Below are 15,286 nucleotides of genomic sequence, written 5' to 3'. Positions count from 1 at the left end.
CCATGGTAGTAGAAATGCACAAATATACAAACGCAGCAGCGCAAGCTATGCAGCATATAGTATTTTGTCTGTTAAGCATTCTGATGAATGTCCCTGAAGAAAACATCAATACGCATTCTACTAATGTGGTCCCAAATATGGGGTATCACCTGAAAAAACGGTACTCACTGCTTCCAATTCAATGGGACGTACCTCTCTTTTGAACACTGACAATGGGGTATTTAAAAAGGTTGATATAAGTCCTCATATGCAATATTTTTTTAAAGTGAGCGTAGAAATTGAAGTTCAGACATAATTGTCCATATTAATTTCATAAATTCTGAAAAATCATTCAAAATGAGTTTCCAAAAGACAATTCAAAATGGTATATATTTTCAATACGCTTTGTATACACTGAAACTTGTAGTAGCCCACAATGCCTTGCAACTCATTCACCTGATTGGTTTGTCGATAAAAGTAAACAGATGGCTAATTTAGTATGCAAATTTATGCTGACGTCACAAAATATAGTGGTCTCGACCTGTTAAAAAGAAACACACTCTAATCTCTTTCTTATGGACAAATATCGGAAGTTCTTACTTCACACAAAGATTGCTTCTGACCTAAGGATGTGTCATGACCTTGACCAAAGGTCATTTGGGCAAGGGCAAGGTCACTGGGAGAAAAGTGAAAATTGATTAGAGTAATGTTTGTGAACAAAAGGATGCAAATGTCCTCATGCATTAATGGTTAACTTGAAATAAAATGGAATTAAAAGAATAGAAATTGGTTTGTGTACTCATATTAGCATTAACAGTTTTAAAAAAATAGAGCAGTTGTTATTTATAGAAAATAGACGGTGAAATAGATTCATTCAATATTTTCTATAATAGAAAAAATACATGAGTTATAATTTTTTCTTAGCAGGGGGTAACAATTGTAAGCTTGCTCACAGTATTTCTAGTTTTGTATTAACCAAAGATGTCCAATCCAAGGTATCTGCCAGTAATGCTTGATGAATCATCCTATAATGAGTATTCATCAACCCGCGTTCTTGGTTACCCCGGTCTGGAAAGTTCTATCCATCAAAACTAAAATTACGCATTCAAGAAATGAATTGTCTTATTTTATTTTTTTCAGCATTTGTCAAATCTTAATTTCTCTGTATACTGTAGATTCCTTATTTTACGCGAGTACTTAATTCCGCGATTCAACGGTTTTCCATCAAATCGCGAGAACATAAAATCGCGAATGCCGAAATGTTATCATAGTTTCATGTAGTTTACATATGTCTGAAAATTAAAAGCGATATTTGAAAATTCGCGTGACGTGCTTCTCGCGATTTTACGCGGATATTTATTCCTCGCGTTTAATTAGGAATTTACAGTACTCTAAAAAGATCCCAGTAAAAATATATGCACTCTTTGCATAGTCATTCAATATCATTTCATTGTAAGCATATATTTTGATGCAAACTCTCACTGACCTCTATCTGCCAAAGCGTGTCCACCACTTTACTCTCAGTTTTAGTTCACCTAAGCTGAAAGCTCAAGTGAGCTATTCTGATCACAGTTTGTCTGTGGTCCTTTTGTCTGTCCATCTTTCTGTAAACTTTTCATATTTTCAACATCTTCTCTAGAACCACTGGACCTATTTCAACCAAACTTGACACAAAGCATCCTTAGGCAAAGGGGATTCAAAGTTGTGAAAATTAAGGACCACACTCTTTTACAAGGATAGATAATAAGGACTTATTGAGAATTTTTAAAAAATCTTCTCAAGAACCATAAGGCCAGGAAAGCTGAAACTTGTGTGGAAGCATCCTTAGATAGTGTAGATTCAAAGTTGTGAAAATCGTGACCCCTGTGGGTAGGATGGAGCCACAATGGGGGGGGGGGGGGGTCGAATTTATACATGAAAATATGAAGAGTAAATCGTTAAAATTCTTCTTCTCAGAAACTGTTAGGCCAGGAAAGCTGAAACTTATGTGGAAGCATCCTCAGGAATTGTAGATTAAAAGTTGTGAAAACAACCATAACCCCCCCCCCCCTCCCATTGTTAGGGTGGGGCAAAATGGGATTTTGGTGGAATTTCACATAGAAATATATAGAGTAAATCTTTAAAAATCTTCTTCTCAGAAACTGTTAGGCCAGGAAAGCTGAAACTTATGTGGAAGCATCCTCAGGAAGTGTAGATTAAAAGTTGTGAAATCAACCATAACCAACCAACCAACCAACCCCCCCCCCCCCCCCCCCCCCCCCCCCCCGATGTTAGGGTGGGGCAAAATGGGAGGTTGGTGGAATTTTTTTACATAGAAATATATAGAGTAAATCTTTAAAAATCTTCTTCTCAAGAACCATTTGGCCAGGAAAGCTGAACCTTATGTGAAAGCTTTCTCAGGTTGTGTAGATTCAAAGTTGTAAAAATCATTACCCTTGGGGGTAGGGTGGAGCCACAATCAGGGGTTTTCCTACGGTTTTTAAACTGGGGCAAGGGTTGGTATAATTGGTAAAATTGACGCGTAAACTGTTCAAATTGGGAAAATTACAAAAAAATACTACTTTCATTTGAGGACCAACCTCTGGCAAAATTTTATACTTTATTACCCCCCCCCCCTTGAAATTAGTGAGAAGTTTGTAAGACATAATTTATTATTACAATGTAACAATGATATATAAAGATTTTAAACCTAATCTTTAAATAATAAGAGATACTAAAATAAAATTGAACACTTACATTCAAAGATGAAAGAAAATACTTTTTTTCCTAATTTTCTAAAAGTTGATTTAATTTAATTCATGCATTTCTACCTTTTATAGATGAAATGTTTCTTAATTATGTAAGCGAATTGACAAACATGCAAAAGAATAATTTTTTGCAAAATGGCAATGATATTTGCATTTTGAGGTATTTAAGTCCTAACCCTTTGACTCAATTACAACCATTATAACTACATAGAAGTCACCGGGTTCACAGGTGTGTGACTGTCAGTCAATATATTGGGTCTCAATAGCTCAGTGGTTAAAGGTCATATGAAACGATATCCTGACCATAGTGAGTTATATACGGGAATGAGTTCATATGTGCCTATTTAATAAGACTGAAATTGTTTTTTGAATATTTTATGCAAAATGTGAGCGCCACAGTCGATCAAAATCACTTAATCGGGAAAAGGAACATTGACTTACGCGGCTTACCTCCCTTGCTTATGACGTCAGTAAGACCCAATGGCCTTATAAAGCTATGTTGTGAATACAAATATCCATTTTGCAGCATATTAAAAGAAAAAAAATACTATTTTAAATAAAAACTTGTATAATTATACAATAATCAACCACGGCAGTATTTTTTCTCTCAAAATTTGAAATCGTGTGCATTTATATTTAATAGCATGTACATATTCAGTTTAGAGAAGTCGCGGAGAATGAATGATTTTCTTCATAGATCTTCATGCAAGTACAATATCATTTTAATATATGCATGACCTATATATGTTTTATTTCATTCTTTTTAATGAAATTGTCAAATTAAAAAATAACTGATCGTTTTTCCCATTTGCACGTTCATGCAATTTATTAAGATTTTTTTTAAGCAACTTATATAGGCCTCGTGGCGCCTCATTCGCTTCACGATTATACTGTTTGTTTCGATTTCAAATTCACAATTATGTTACCATTTAATTATTTTTAGTCTATCAATTAAATGTTTTGATTTTGAAACATGTACTTGTATTTGCCTCGGTGTTTTGATTTTACAACGTGTATGTGCGGTGTTTTGATTTTACAACGTGTATGTGCGGTGTTTACTCACAGATCCCTTCTATCTCACTTTCTTCCGCAATTTTTTCTTTAGTTCTTTTATTATTATTGATGCTTGTTCTTAATAAAATCTGTTCATTATCTTCACATTCGTTTACAACTATTTTTATCAAACAACCGATTTATTTTACCGATACATTTCGAAATCTTTCGCGATCTAATTTTAAAAAATATTTTTAGAAATATTTTGCAGTATTTCACAGCAGCTTTTAAATACAAACTATGTACACAATGCCTCAAACATTTTCATTGGCATGCCTTATACCTTTTTTATGTGACAAAATAAATCAAATGAATCAATTCCCTTTAAATGTAGCTCAATCATTATATGTATCGAAGAAGAAAATGATGTTTCTATTTCAAAATGATCAGGATAATTCATTAATTGGCTCTTAATGTTTGGAGCATTTCTTCTGTTAAATTTTCAATGCAGTACGGGATCTTCATTATGATTTTACTCTGGTGAGAAGCTGATCAATATTAGATTTATTCATTAACGAAACTAAGTCATCTGTACTACGAAATCAAATGATCTCATTTGAAAAGAAAGACACTCTCATATATGCAAAAATTACTAAAATCAAAACGATAAACTACCGTAAAATTACACTAGTTTTGATGCATTGTTTACATCGGTGGGTCTGTGTGACGTCATAAATCCACAAAATCAAGAACGATAAGCGGGGAAGAATTTTTTCAGGTGCTGAGTTTTCAGTGTTATTTCTCAGTAATGCAAAGGCAAAAAAATCTTACATCACTAAGTAAATTCGCGTTGATAGTACGTAACCAAGCCCGAGTTAAATTCATAATACAACATTGTTTTATTGTACCATACTTGACTCATAACATCATATATTTCTTTCCCAACAACCAATGATTAAAAAAAAATTATCGCTGTATTTTGATGAACGATGTTTTCTCCTTTAGCGGATCATTTTCTCCATTACCGAATCACGTGATATACAGCTGATTAGTTTTTGTTAGGGACAGTGTCGAAATATTTTTTTTAAGTTTTAATATGCTTTAAAGCATGAATAAGCAAAATGGAAATGCTAATATTTTTTTTCATTTTGAGTTAAGTGTTCATTCTATTGAAACCGACAATTCATGAAAAAATAACAATGAATTCAAAGGTAAAAAAAATGACTGCATGATTTGCAAACTTTGATCCACCAATTTATTAAAAATCAATTAGTTTTTAGTCATTGTAAGTCATCAATATTGTCAATTTTATGAGATACGTGTATATGAACAATTTTTTATGAAATTACAAAGAAATATACAATGGCATGTAAATGGATCAAGAAAAAAACCGAAATACAACATGTATGAGGGTTTGCCAAAAATTGCATAGACAAGTGACGTTATTCAGTTCATAGAACTCACAGAATGATGAAGTTTGTGTCGCAACGGGTTTAAGTTATTTGCATTGAAATTATGTGTCAACATTGATTGTATCAGATTGGGTTTTTATAACATATACTACATCATAAATTTTTAATGCGGCGCAACGACACTTAAAAAAAATAAAACTTGAAGAATATCGTGAGGAAAATAACTCACGAATAAAAAATTAAAAAAAAAAAAAGAAGAAAAAAATGAATTTACATTTCTGCATTTTTTTTTATTTATTCAAAAAAAATAGCCATTCCGAATTTTTTAAAGATTTTTTAGCACGTATGTTAGAAAGGTTGAAATTTGAATATATACACACGGTAACTAATTATAAAAAAAGGTTTTAAAAGATCTAGAAGCATATCCAAGGGTGATTTTAAAGTAAACAAATTAAAATACACAAAATTGCCTAGAAATGTGTTTAGTGATTGTATAATTAAGCAACCAAAAAAAAAACCAAACAAAAACAGGACCCAGTATTGACATCCAGCAATAAAAAAAGAAGACCCCCACCGATAGAAATGGAAGAACAAATACCAGGAAGACAGACGTTTTGAATCGGGGATCATTTGTACTATGAAATATTTTAAATCAAATCTAGAAATGTATAGTGAATGACTGAATGTGCAAACTGGATGGGTGTTCAAGGAAAATAAATATTTTCCATGACCTGTACATGTATGGAATCAGCGATCGTTTGTACATATGAAAATTTTTTAAAACAAAAATAAAAAAGTATAGTGAATCTGCAAACTGGATCCATGTTCAAGGAAATTAATTTTTTTATGAAATAAACTACTAAATGACATCGAATACGAATAACTTTAATTTGAAAGGCATGGGTTTTTAAATCAATAAATATCCGTATTAATTAATACAGGGAATTGGGGAAACCAAACTATGGTTGAAATCATAATCGAATGGAAAAATGTTTGACCCTTTTAGTGCTTGTAGACAGATAATTTTATTAAACATCTATACCAAATATGCTTACATACAATGAGCCGTTCACATGCATCAGAGCTCAACCGAAAAGTGAAAGTAGTCAGCTGCACACATGCTTTTTGTCTGAGTCTTCAAAAAGCTTGTTCATGTTTGTTTAGAAATTACGACATAAAACAAGATAAAATTTAATAATTTCATGATAAATTAATTCTACATGACAGGATATGCTAAGTTAAGTATTGAACCTTTAATAGAAAAATACAGAATTGTTTATCTGAAAGTGATTCGGTAATGGAGACGATTCGTTAATGGCAACCTCACTGTATATAAGGTCAATGATCAAAATTTCGAGATATTTTATCTTGAATCGGTTTTATGTATTTTAAAGATTTTTCCAATCGCGTGCCAGCCAGTGATATAAATTTAAAGACGAGTAAATACAACCATAAAATATGTAAAATGATATGAAAAAATATATAAAAACTTTTTTATATTTATTTCTTTCTTTTAAAAAAGTTTTTAAGAGAAAATAAGAAAATGAAATAATTAGTCCGAATTTCCTCTGTTTCAATTTTAATCTACCTTTGTCAAAGCATATCTTCCTCAAATAAACAAATCATGGATATCAATATCAATATTTGTTAATAGCGTTGTTATTTTGTTTTTTTAAAACAACTTTGGACTTCAGATATTGAACTTTGTAAAAATATTTTTTTAAATCTCAAACCCTGAGTAAACGTAATCCTTAAAGCGCTGGCATGGTACACCAGAGGCCCTGGGTTGAGACCTGACTTTTCACCACTTGTGACATTTGGTGCCCAATGTACAAATCCCACGGTCGCTCCCTATGATCATGTTTCATGACATTTCCTTAACTCGTAGAGTTAACGTTCTACTCGTAAATTCGAGGACGAATTTCTACCAAAGCACAGACACCTGAATTTTTATCAATCAGTCGCTTAATAAGTCTTATATCAAAAAATTCTACCCCTACTATATATAAAAACACAAGGTGTGCAACGCCATTTTGACCTCTTCGTCGATTCAGGCTTCAATTTGCCACATAAATCAGATATGCCTACCGGTTTGCGTGTAACATTGAGTTCAAATGTGAATCTGAATAATTACATGCATCAAGATTTAGCATTGATTTTATTAAAGAATTAAAGAAATTGTGATTTTAACTTGAATGTTATTTATTTTGATTTTTTTATATAAAAATTTATGTGTATTTCTACTCATATTTGAGTTAAGAAGACATTTTATAAATAAAAATATCACTTTAGGTTTTTAGTGCGATCATTTCAAGCGAGTTAAAGTGAAAGTAGAGAAGCAGAAAGTTTATACAGCAAAGGAAAATACTTTTTTGAAGCAGTGCCCTGCTATCTAATATTAGTTTGCATTGTAAGGGAGTTGTATTGATGCCCGGTAGGATTAAATTGTGTATATAAGTCTGCCGTGCAATGTTGTACATTTGCACATTTAAACATGTAAAGGCCTGCCATGCTGCATAGTATTTAATCCATAAAACCTATCTTTGTTTGTAATAATCAAAATTGGATGAAATTAAAAATTTTATAAGTGCGCTTTAGCGCATGCAATGAAATTAAAATTTTATGAATAAAACTGAAGTAAGGTATAACAATGTATTCTCCCTGGCTTCCGGTAATCCCAGCCTATTTAAAGAATAAGATCTCGCGAGATCTTCCTTCTTAAGTTTGGCGGAGATATGTATATATAGATATTTTTTTTTTTTTTTTTTTTTTCCAATACTCATAAAATTCTAATTTCATTGCTGTGTGTAAAGTGACATTTGATTGAAAAAATAACAACTTTTTTTTTTTTTTTTTTTAATTTTGTTGTCAAGGTAACAGAGTTTCAGAGTCAAGCTGCCTTTTCACTTCTTGCTGCCTGGATATGGCGCTCTACAAAATACAATGACAAAAGTTTGTATCAACTGATCACATCAAGTTGATTAATTTAAATACAAAATGTAAAATCCAAAACTATATCAAACACCTGAAGTAAGCATAAGCCCTTAGGGTGAGGAGGGTGGGAGGCTTATACCTTACTTCAGTTTTATTCATAAAATTTTAATTTCATTGCATGCGCTAAAGCGCACTTATAAAATTTTTAATTTTATTTCATAAAACTGAAGTAAGGTATAACAATGTATATTTAAAGCCTGATATGTTTTAGATTTTAATTCTCTTTTACTTTCAGAACTGAATTAGAAAATTCTGACTCGTTTTCAATTGGTTTATTGTAAAACGTATAGAAAGTATTTGCTGATTTCCAGTTTGCTAACTCCATAATTTGCTTGACCGACAATCCAAGCTTATTTGCTTTAGAAGTACTGGCCCCTCTTGTAGAATGTGCTTTAAAAATGCTTGTATCAATTCCTGCATTTCCCAATACTGTTTTTAACCATCTAGCAATAGTACAGGACCTAACTGGCTTATGGGGTTTCAAAAAACTGAGAAAAAATTTATTTTCTCCATTTCTAATAGGTTCTGTGATTTTTAAATATTGCATAATGTGTTTTCTGACATCAAGTCGTTCATTTTCATACTCCTTGAATATCAATTTAACAGGTTCCATTCCCACTTTTCGTGTTTTAGTCAGTTGAACTATTTTAAACACAATTTCGTTTGGGGAAATTTGCATAAATTTCAGATCTAAATGGTACAGCTCCGATGACCTACAAGCTGTTGACAATGCCATAAGGCTGGCAACTTTCAAAGTTAACAACTTTAAACCTAAATTTCCACAAGGCCCTAAGGAAATTAGATATTTAAGTACAATATCTACATCCCAAGTGTGATTGTATCTAGGCATAGGTGGCCTGGAATTAAACACTCCAGACATAACCTGCTTTATAAGGTTGCTTTGACCTACTTTTATACCATTAATTTCAGGATGAAATGCTGAAATTGCAGATCTGTAACTGTTTACAGACCTATATTCGTACCCTTTTTGAAACAACTCTGACAAAAAATTTGCTATATGTTCCAAAGAGGAGAAAAAGGGATCAACTTGTCTGCTACCACACCAGCTAGCCCAGTGTTTCCAGCAGCTGTTGTAAGCTGATTGAGTTCCCTTCCTCCATGATGCTGCGAGTAATTCTGAAGTGTTTGCTGATAACCCATGCATTTCTTTGTTTCGCCTGAAATTTTCCAGACCACTAATTTTAGCGTCCCATTGGTTATCAGAGGATGGGGGTCCCCCCCTGGTAACAGAAGGAGGTCCTTCTGTGGGGGTAGAAGAATGGGGTCTACTATTGACATATTCAGCAACATTGGATAATAAGGTTGTGTTTGCCATGCTGGTGTCACAATGACTAATTCCCCCCGCTCTTTCTGAACTTTTGCTATGCATCTCTGTATCAGGCAAAATGGTGGAAATGCATAAGCTTTCATTCCTCCCCAATGTGCTAGGAATGCATCTGTTCCCATAGCAAATGGGTCGGGTTTCCAGCTCATGTACTTCTCTAGCTGTGCATTTAATCTGTCCGCAAACAGGTCCATCTCTAGAGGACCCCATAACGAATTTATCTGAGCAAATATCTTGGGATTCAACCTCCAACTGTTGATGCTCATGGTTGACACATTCCTGCTCTCCCAATCTGCTGTCTGATTGAGAGATCCAGGAAGGTGCTCTGCTGTAAGCGTTATCTTTCTTTCCAGACAATATTCCCATAGATCTTTCGCAATGTTTGTTAGAATGGGTGATTTTGTTCCCCCCATCTTGTTTACATAAGTCACAGCAGTTGTGTTGTCCATTTTCAAATGAATGTGTACATTTTGTTTGTTTTTGGTTACTGATTTTACTGCAATATTTGCAGCTTTCAGTTCTAATGCATTTATGTGAAGTTTTTTCTCTACTGGGCTCCATGGACCCCCCATTCTTGTTTGGGAAAATGGGCAGTGGAACCCCCACCCCATCGTGGATGCATCCGTCTCTATTACTAAGTCTGGCTCGTTTGTTATTATTTGTTTCCCATTCCAGACCTGCAATTGTTGAATCCACCAGGAAATTTCTGTTTTGCACTCCTGAGACAGATTTATTTTGTTCTTGTAACTCTTTTCTTTGATCAGACATTTCGTTTTGAACATTTGTAATTCCCTGACATAGAGTGAGGCTGGTATTACTGCCTCCACTGTTGCATTCAATGATCCAACTAAACTTGCCAATTCTTGGATTGTAATGTGGTCGGATTCTAAAGCTTTTTGACATTTCATTTTTATATTCTGAATTTTGTCTTGAGGAAGGTAAACACTCATTTCTACTGAATCTACTTTTAGACCCAAGAACTCTATTGTTTGTGTTGGTTCTAGAACTGATTTCTTCCAGTTTATCAACCACCCCAGGTTGTGTAATAACCAAATAAGGGAATCTCTGTCCTTCATCAACCCTTCTTTGGTTTGATTCAGAAGTAGAATATCGTCCAGATAAATTACCAGCCGTATCCCCAGTCTGCGCAGAAATGCTATGATTGGTTTCATAACTTTTGTGAACAAACGGGGACCTGCTGCTAAACCAAACGGCAGGCTTGTGTACTGCAGGAGTTGACCCCCCCAAGTGAATCTCAGGTATTTCCTGTGAGTTTGGTGTATTGGAATGCAAAAGTATGCATCTTTCAGATCGATTTTGCACATAAAATCTCTTTTGATCATAATGTTTTTGACTACTTGAAAACCTTCCATCTTGAAATGTTCGTATACTACATACTCGTTCAACTTTTTTAGGTTGAAAATGGGACGAGACCCCCCATCTTTCTTGGGACGTACAAACAAAGTGCTTATGAACTGATCTTGAACACTGTTTTTGGGGTCCACAATCTCCACCGCTCTTTTTTCTATCATTTCCCCAATTTCCTTGTTCAAAATCTGATATTCTTTCTCCGAGTATTGAATTTCCGTTACAGATATTTGCCTGGGTGTTATCCAAAAATCTATTTTGTACCCCCTCAGTTCGGTCAGAATTGAACAATCTTTTGTTATTTTCTCCCAGTTTGAAGCAAAATGCTTTAGTCTCCCCCCTAACGGGATTTGATTTTGTACAATTTCTGTCAATTTCAACTTTTCTACACTGGGATGGAGATTGTGGTGATCCCCTAACACTTTTGATATTTGTTCTACCACTATCGGTATATTTATCTGAAACGTCATTGACGTACCTTTGTTTCTTTGTAATGCCACCTCTGCCTCTGAAGTTCGACCCCCTGGTTCTTTTCTGCTCACCAGAGGGTCCCTGACGAAAGGGCTGGTCGACAGTCTGAGTCAGCCTAGGTTTCTTGGTTACAGGCCTGGCGATATCCCTTGACATCTCTCGGGCTCGCTTTCTGTCTTTTGACTTCCGGTACAGGGTAGCATAAAAATCGTTCCCAAATAGTACAGTGTCGTCCTGAAGTTTTGCCTCGTTGTCGCGTAACATGCTTTTCGCTTTCTTTGTACTCTTGAGAATCTTGGCGAGGAAATTTATTCTCCGCTCGTAAAGACACGCCACGTTCACCTGGCCAATCATAAGAATAGTCTTTTCCAGCAACTTGACCACATCTTCAATATCCATAGTTGATGTGTGGCCCTCGTGAGCTTTGTCTAATTCTTCCCATATGCGAGATACTGGTCCCATACACTGAGCGACGCGTTTCTGAACAAATTTCAACGACGAATCGTGCATTTTTAAGAACTTCATAGACTTGTGATCCGCCACTAAGTCCTCAATGTAATCGTCAATTTCCGGAGGATTCAAAAATTCGTTACCCGGTATGGGCGCGTCTTCTAAAATACAGGAGCGGATCTTCTCCTCTGTCAAATGAAGTTTGAAATACTTCTTAGCATACTTTGCCTTGCTTTTGTCCAACAAATATTCCGTCTCATCATTGAGCGGATCAAAACGCTTAGCGTCCAGTTCATCATCCGAATCGGCCTCTTTGGGCTCCCGGGTGCGTGATAATGGCGACTTGTACGTAAAATCGTCAATTTCGCCCTCTTCTTCAGAACTATCGTCTTCGTAAGGGTCTGACGAAGCACTGTCGTCGTCATAACGATCTTTCATATAAGTTCTCATAGAGTCTTTGTTTTTAGTTTTCTTTGGTATACTGTAACCACCCCACGATTTTCTGGGTTCGCCATCATGGCCGCATGTTTTATCTGTCTCGACAGAAATGCCATCTTGGCCTAAACTTGCCCTTTCGGGGCTACCATCAAGACTACTCATGTCCTAAAACAATTCTCCACACGATATGTGACCAATATATGGAGAACAAAGTACAAATCCGAAGGATTACAGGTGATCGGAATTGGAGCAAAAAAAATATCGTCTGCTATGTATCGAAGCCAAACGGAAGAAGGAAGATCTCGCGAGATCTTATTCTTTAAATAGGCTGGGATTACCGGAAGCCAGGGAGAATACATTGTTATACCTTACTTCAGTTTTATGAAATAAAATTATCTGTAATCATTTTTAGTAGATATCTATTCATATATTGAAACAATAGAATATTTTGTTTTGGGTAGGGTTGATATTGAATGTTTGAAAAAAGGGGGGGGGGGGTGGTCTTTAGGTTATACAAATGTGTTGTGCATGAAGATGTATAGTTGTTTGTTGTCTGTCTCTCCTCTCTCTCTCTCTCTTTTTCTCTGAGTTTTAAACATATGGCTGCTTGAAATTGCAAATGTTGGGGATAGTGTGTTTGATACATGTATAATTAAATTCAAAACATTTTAGTTTAGATCACCATGTAAATTGAAATGGAACTTCATCAAAGACCCACAACAGTGAGACACACTTGATGTAAGTAAAATTTATTTTCTTAACAATGATGTTTAATTACACTTGTCCAAGTTTAAAAGAAGGAACCTGCAAAAACTATATACCCAGTCTTTGACATGCAGATGATTTAGAATATCAAATATAGGGAAACTTTACATTGATTATACATATTTCACACTTCACAGACTTACTGGGTAATTTTTCTTCTTCTAGATTTTAAACTCTAGTTAATTAGGCCTATAAAAAAAAATTGTGTGTTTAGGGTAACACTGATGAAAAATTAGGTTAGGTAGGTAGGGATTTTTTAAAATTTTATCATATTTTAAATATATTAAAAATAGATTTTTTAATACATGTAGAAATAATATAAAATTCACAATCGGATAAAAACAGACATCTAAAAATGAAGGATCGGGGCATTTTTGTAGGTTAGGTCGGGTTACCCTAAACAAACAACTTTTTTTTAGGCCTTGTAGACTCTTTTCCATTGGATATGTTTTTCTATAACTTTAGTTGAATTTGTTATCATGGTTACCATATACAAGAGTAAAAAAAAACATATAAGGAAGTTTCTTTTCCTTATGACATATCTTTAATGGGTTAAATCATTTTCCTTATGACATATCTTTAATGGGTTAAATCATGGTGCATTTCTTCTGAAATTAGGCAAATTCACAATTGGATAAAAACAGACATCTAAAAATGGTAGGATCGGGGCATTTTTGTAGGTTAGGTCGGGTTACCCTAAACACACAACTTTTTCTTTTAGGCCTTACACAAGTAAAAACAACTCATCACTATGACGTCATTATGGTGTCATAGGATCCATTGATAGATAGGGAAATTCCTATACTTTTCTATTTTACCTTTTTCATAGGGTATTTGAAAACAATTCTTTTTTTGTGCTATTAAAATTTGGAATCCTGATTCTATATAGTGTCTAGAGTGAATATATAAGCTTAGATTGTAAATAACCACAGTGACTGTTTTATATTGGGTAAATCCCTGTAACTATTTTTAGAATCAGTAGGACAACAAAGTACTGCCATTTATTGGGACATTTTAAATCAGAATGCTTGACACATGTCAGAAAAGAGGATTTGCAATTTTCAAAGCAAGTGTCAAAATTGAATTATCATTTGAAATTGAAATTGTTTGATGTCCACTCTTTCCAAAACTGAAATTCCCTACTTTTACTTTCATTTTCAGAGTTTTTCAACACAGACACATTTATCCGGAAAATGAATCTGGCTTCACACCACAAAGTTTTAACAGGACAGAGACAATTTGATGAGCTTTCATTCAAAAGGTTCCTCGTTGCTGAATGAAAATTAGGGCTGGAGCTATGTACCCGAATGTTAACATTACCGCCTATCGAAAATGCATGAGTGGACTATAACCATATATATATATATATATATATATATATATATATATATATATATATATATATATATATATATATATTTGTCTTATCTTAAAATTGTTTACGTATACAATGAACATGTGATATGCATGTAAAATTTACCTGGAAATGAATCAATATGTATTTATATAAAAGATAAACCATATCTCAAACAAATTAAAAAATGTTGATCTGTTAAATAGTTTTATTTCGAGAAGACTGTTTTCTGACTGGAATCTGAACTTTATATAATTTGATTTATTTTTCAATTTTATAAAGCTTAAAATCTTGTTTTCACAGAAAATGAAGGTTTTCTTAAAGTGAATTAAATTGTAGATTAATGTATAGATTTTACATTGGTTAATAAAAATACAGGCACGTAGCATCAGGGGGGGGGGGGGGGGGCAGGGGGGGGGGGCCTACGATGACCATGATTGAACATTTAGTGGTCAAATTCCAGAGTTATATTTTATTTCTAAATAAAGCAACATAACTGTCAGAAGGAATATTGTGATGCAGTCTCCAAGATTGATAACTGTCAGAAAGAATATTGTGATGCAGTCTCCAAGTCCTGAGTCGTCCACCTGGGTATGATGCATCGCTCACGCATAATAAATTCATGGCCTAAAGGTTACAAAGGTTAAATAGCATTACATGACTAACTTGCAGGGCCTTCATTGCGGTCACGGGATGCCAAATATGACAATCTGCTGATAACTTGTATGTATATTTTCAGTTTAGAATATATAAAGCAAATAATGGCTTTATAGCGGCGATACACAATATTTCATACAAATAGACATCAGTAAGAAAATATAAATAAAAGCAGTAAATTCTTATTTTTGGATGGGGTCGGTCCTATATGACACACCAAGAAGTGCAGGCAAATTATCATACCGCGCTAACGCGCGGTATTCAATTTGTCTGCACCGCTTGGTGTGTCTAAGCACCCCTGCAAATGTGTTCG

At 34.2% G+C, this 15,286-nt stretch overlaps 1 protein-coding gene and 1 long non-coding RNA gene across 2 annotated transcripts in view; one reads left to right on the top strand and one right to left on the bottom strand.

Moving 5' to 3' along the window:
- The window catches only part of LOC128165902 (uncharacterized), a 54,533-nt gene extending 39,876 nt beyond the window's left edge, over positions 1 to 14,657 (top strand). The window contains exons 2-3 of the long non-coding RNA XR_008241104.1: positions 12,870 to 12,935; positions 14,124 to 14,657. This is a non-coding gene — a long non-coding RNA (uncharacterized LOC128165902). The remainder of the gene's footprint in view (positions 1 to 12,869; positions 12,936 to 14,123) is intronic.
- On the bottom strand, positions 7,707 to 12,374 carry LOC128165901 (uncharacterized). Its single transcript, XM_052830843.1, has 2 exons — positions 11,317 to 12,374; positions 7,707 to 8,062 (listed from the first exon to the last, which is right to left on the bottom strand). Exons 1-2 carry the CDS (start codon positions 12,357 to 12,359, stop codon positions 8,035 to 8,037), a joined length of 1,071 nt encoding a protein of 356 aa, XP_052686803.1. The 5' UTR covers positions 12,360 to 12,374; the 3' UTR covers positions 7,707 to 8,034.
- Positions 14,658 to 15,286: the final 629 nt, after the last annotated feature.

This window comes from Crassostrea angulata, chromosome 10 (assembly GCF_025612915.1).
Source record: "Crassostrea angulata isolate pt1a10 chromosome 10, ASM2561291v2, whole genome shotgun sequence".
Taxonomy (NCBI): domain Eukaryota; kingdom Metazoa; phylum Mollusca; class Bivalvia; order Ostreida; family Ostreidae; genus Magallana; species Magallana angulata.
This window is presented reverse-complemented; position numbering and strand designations above follow the sequence as displayed.

Excerpts from the sequence above, each read along its gene's own strand:
- LOC128165901 (XM_052830843.1), bottom strand. The coding sequence starts at position 12,359 with ATGAGTAGTCTTGATGGTAGCCCCGAAAGGGCAAGTTTAGGCCAAGAT. Across the intron at positions 8,063-11,316 it reads GGCATTACAAAGAAACAAAG|AGCGCCATATCCAGGCAGCA; the intron begins GTACGTCAATGA and ends TGTATTTTGTAG.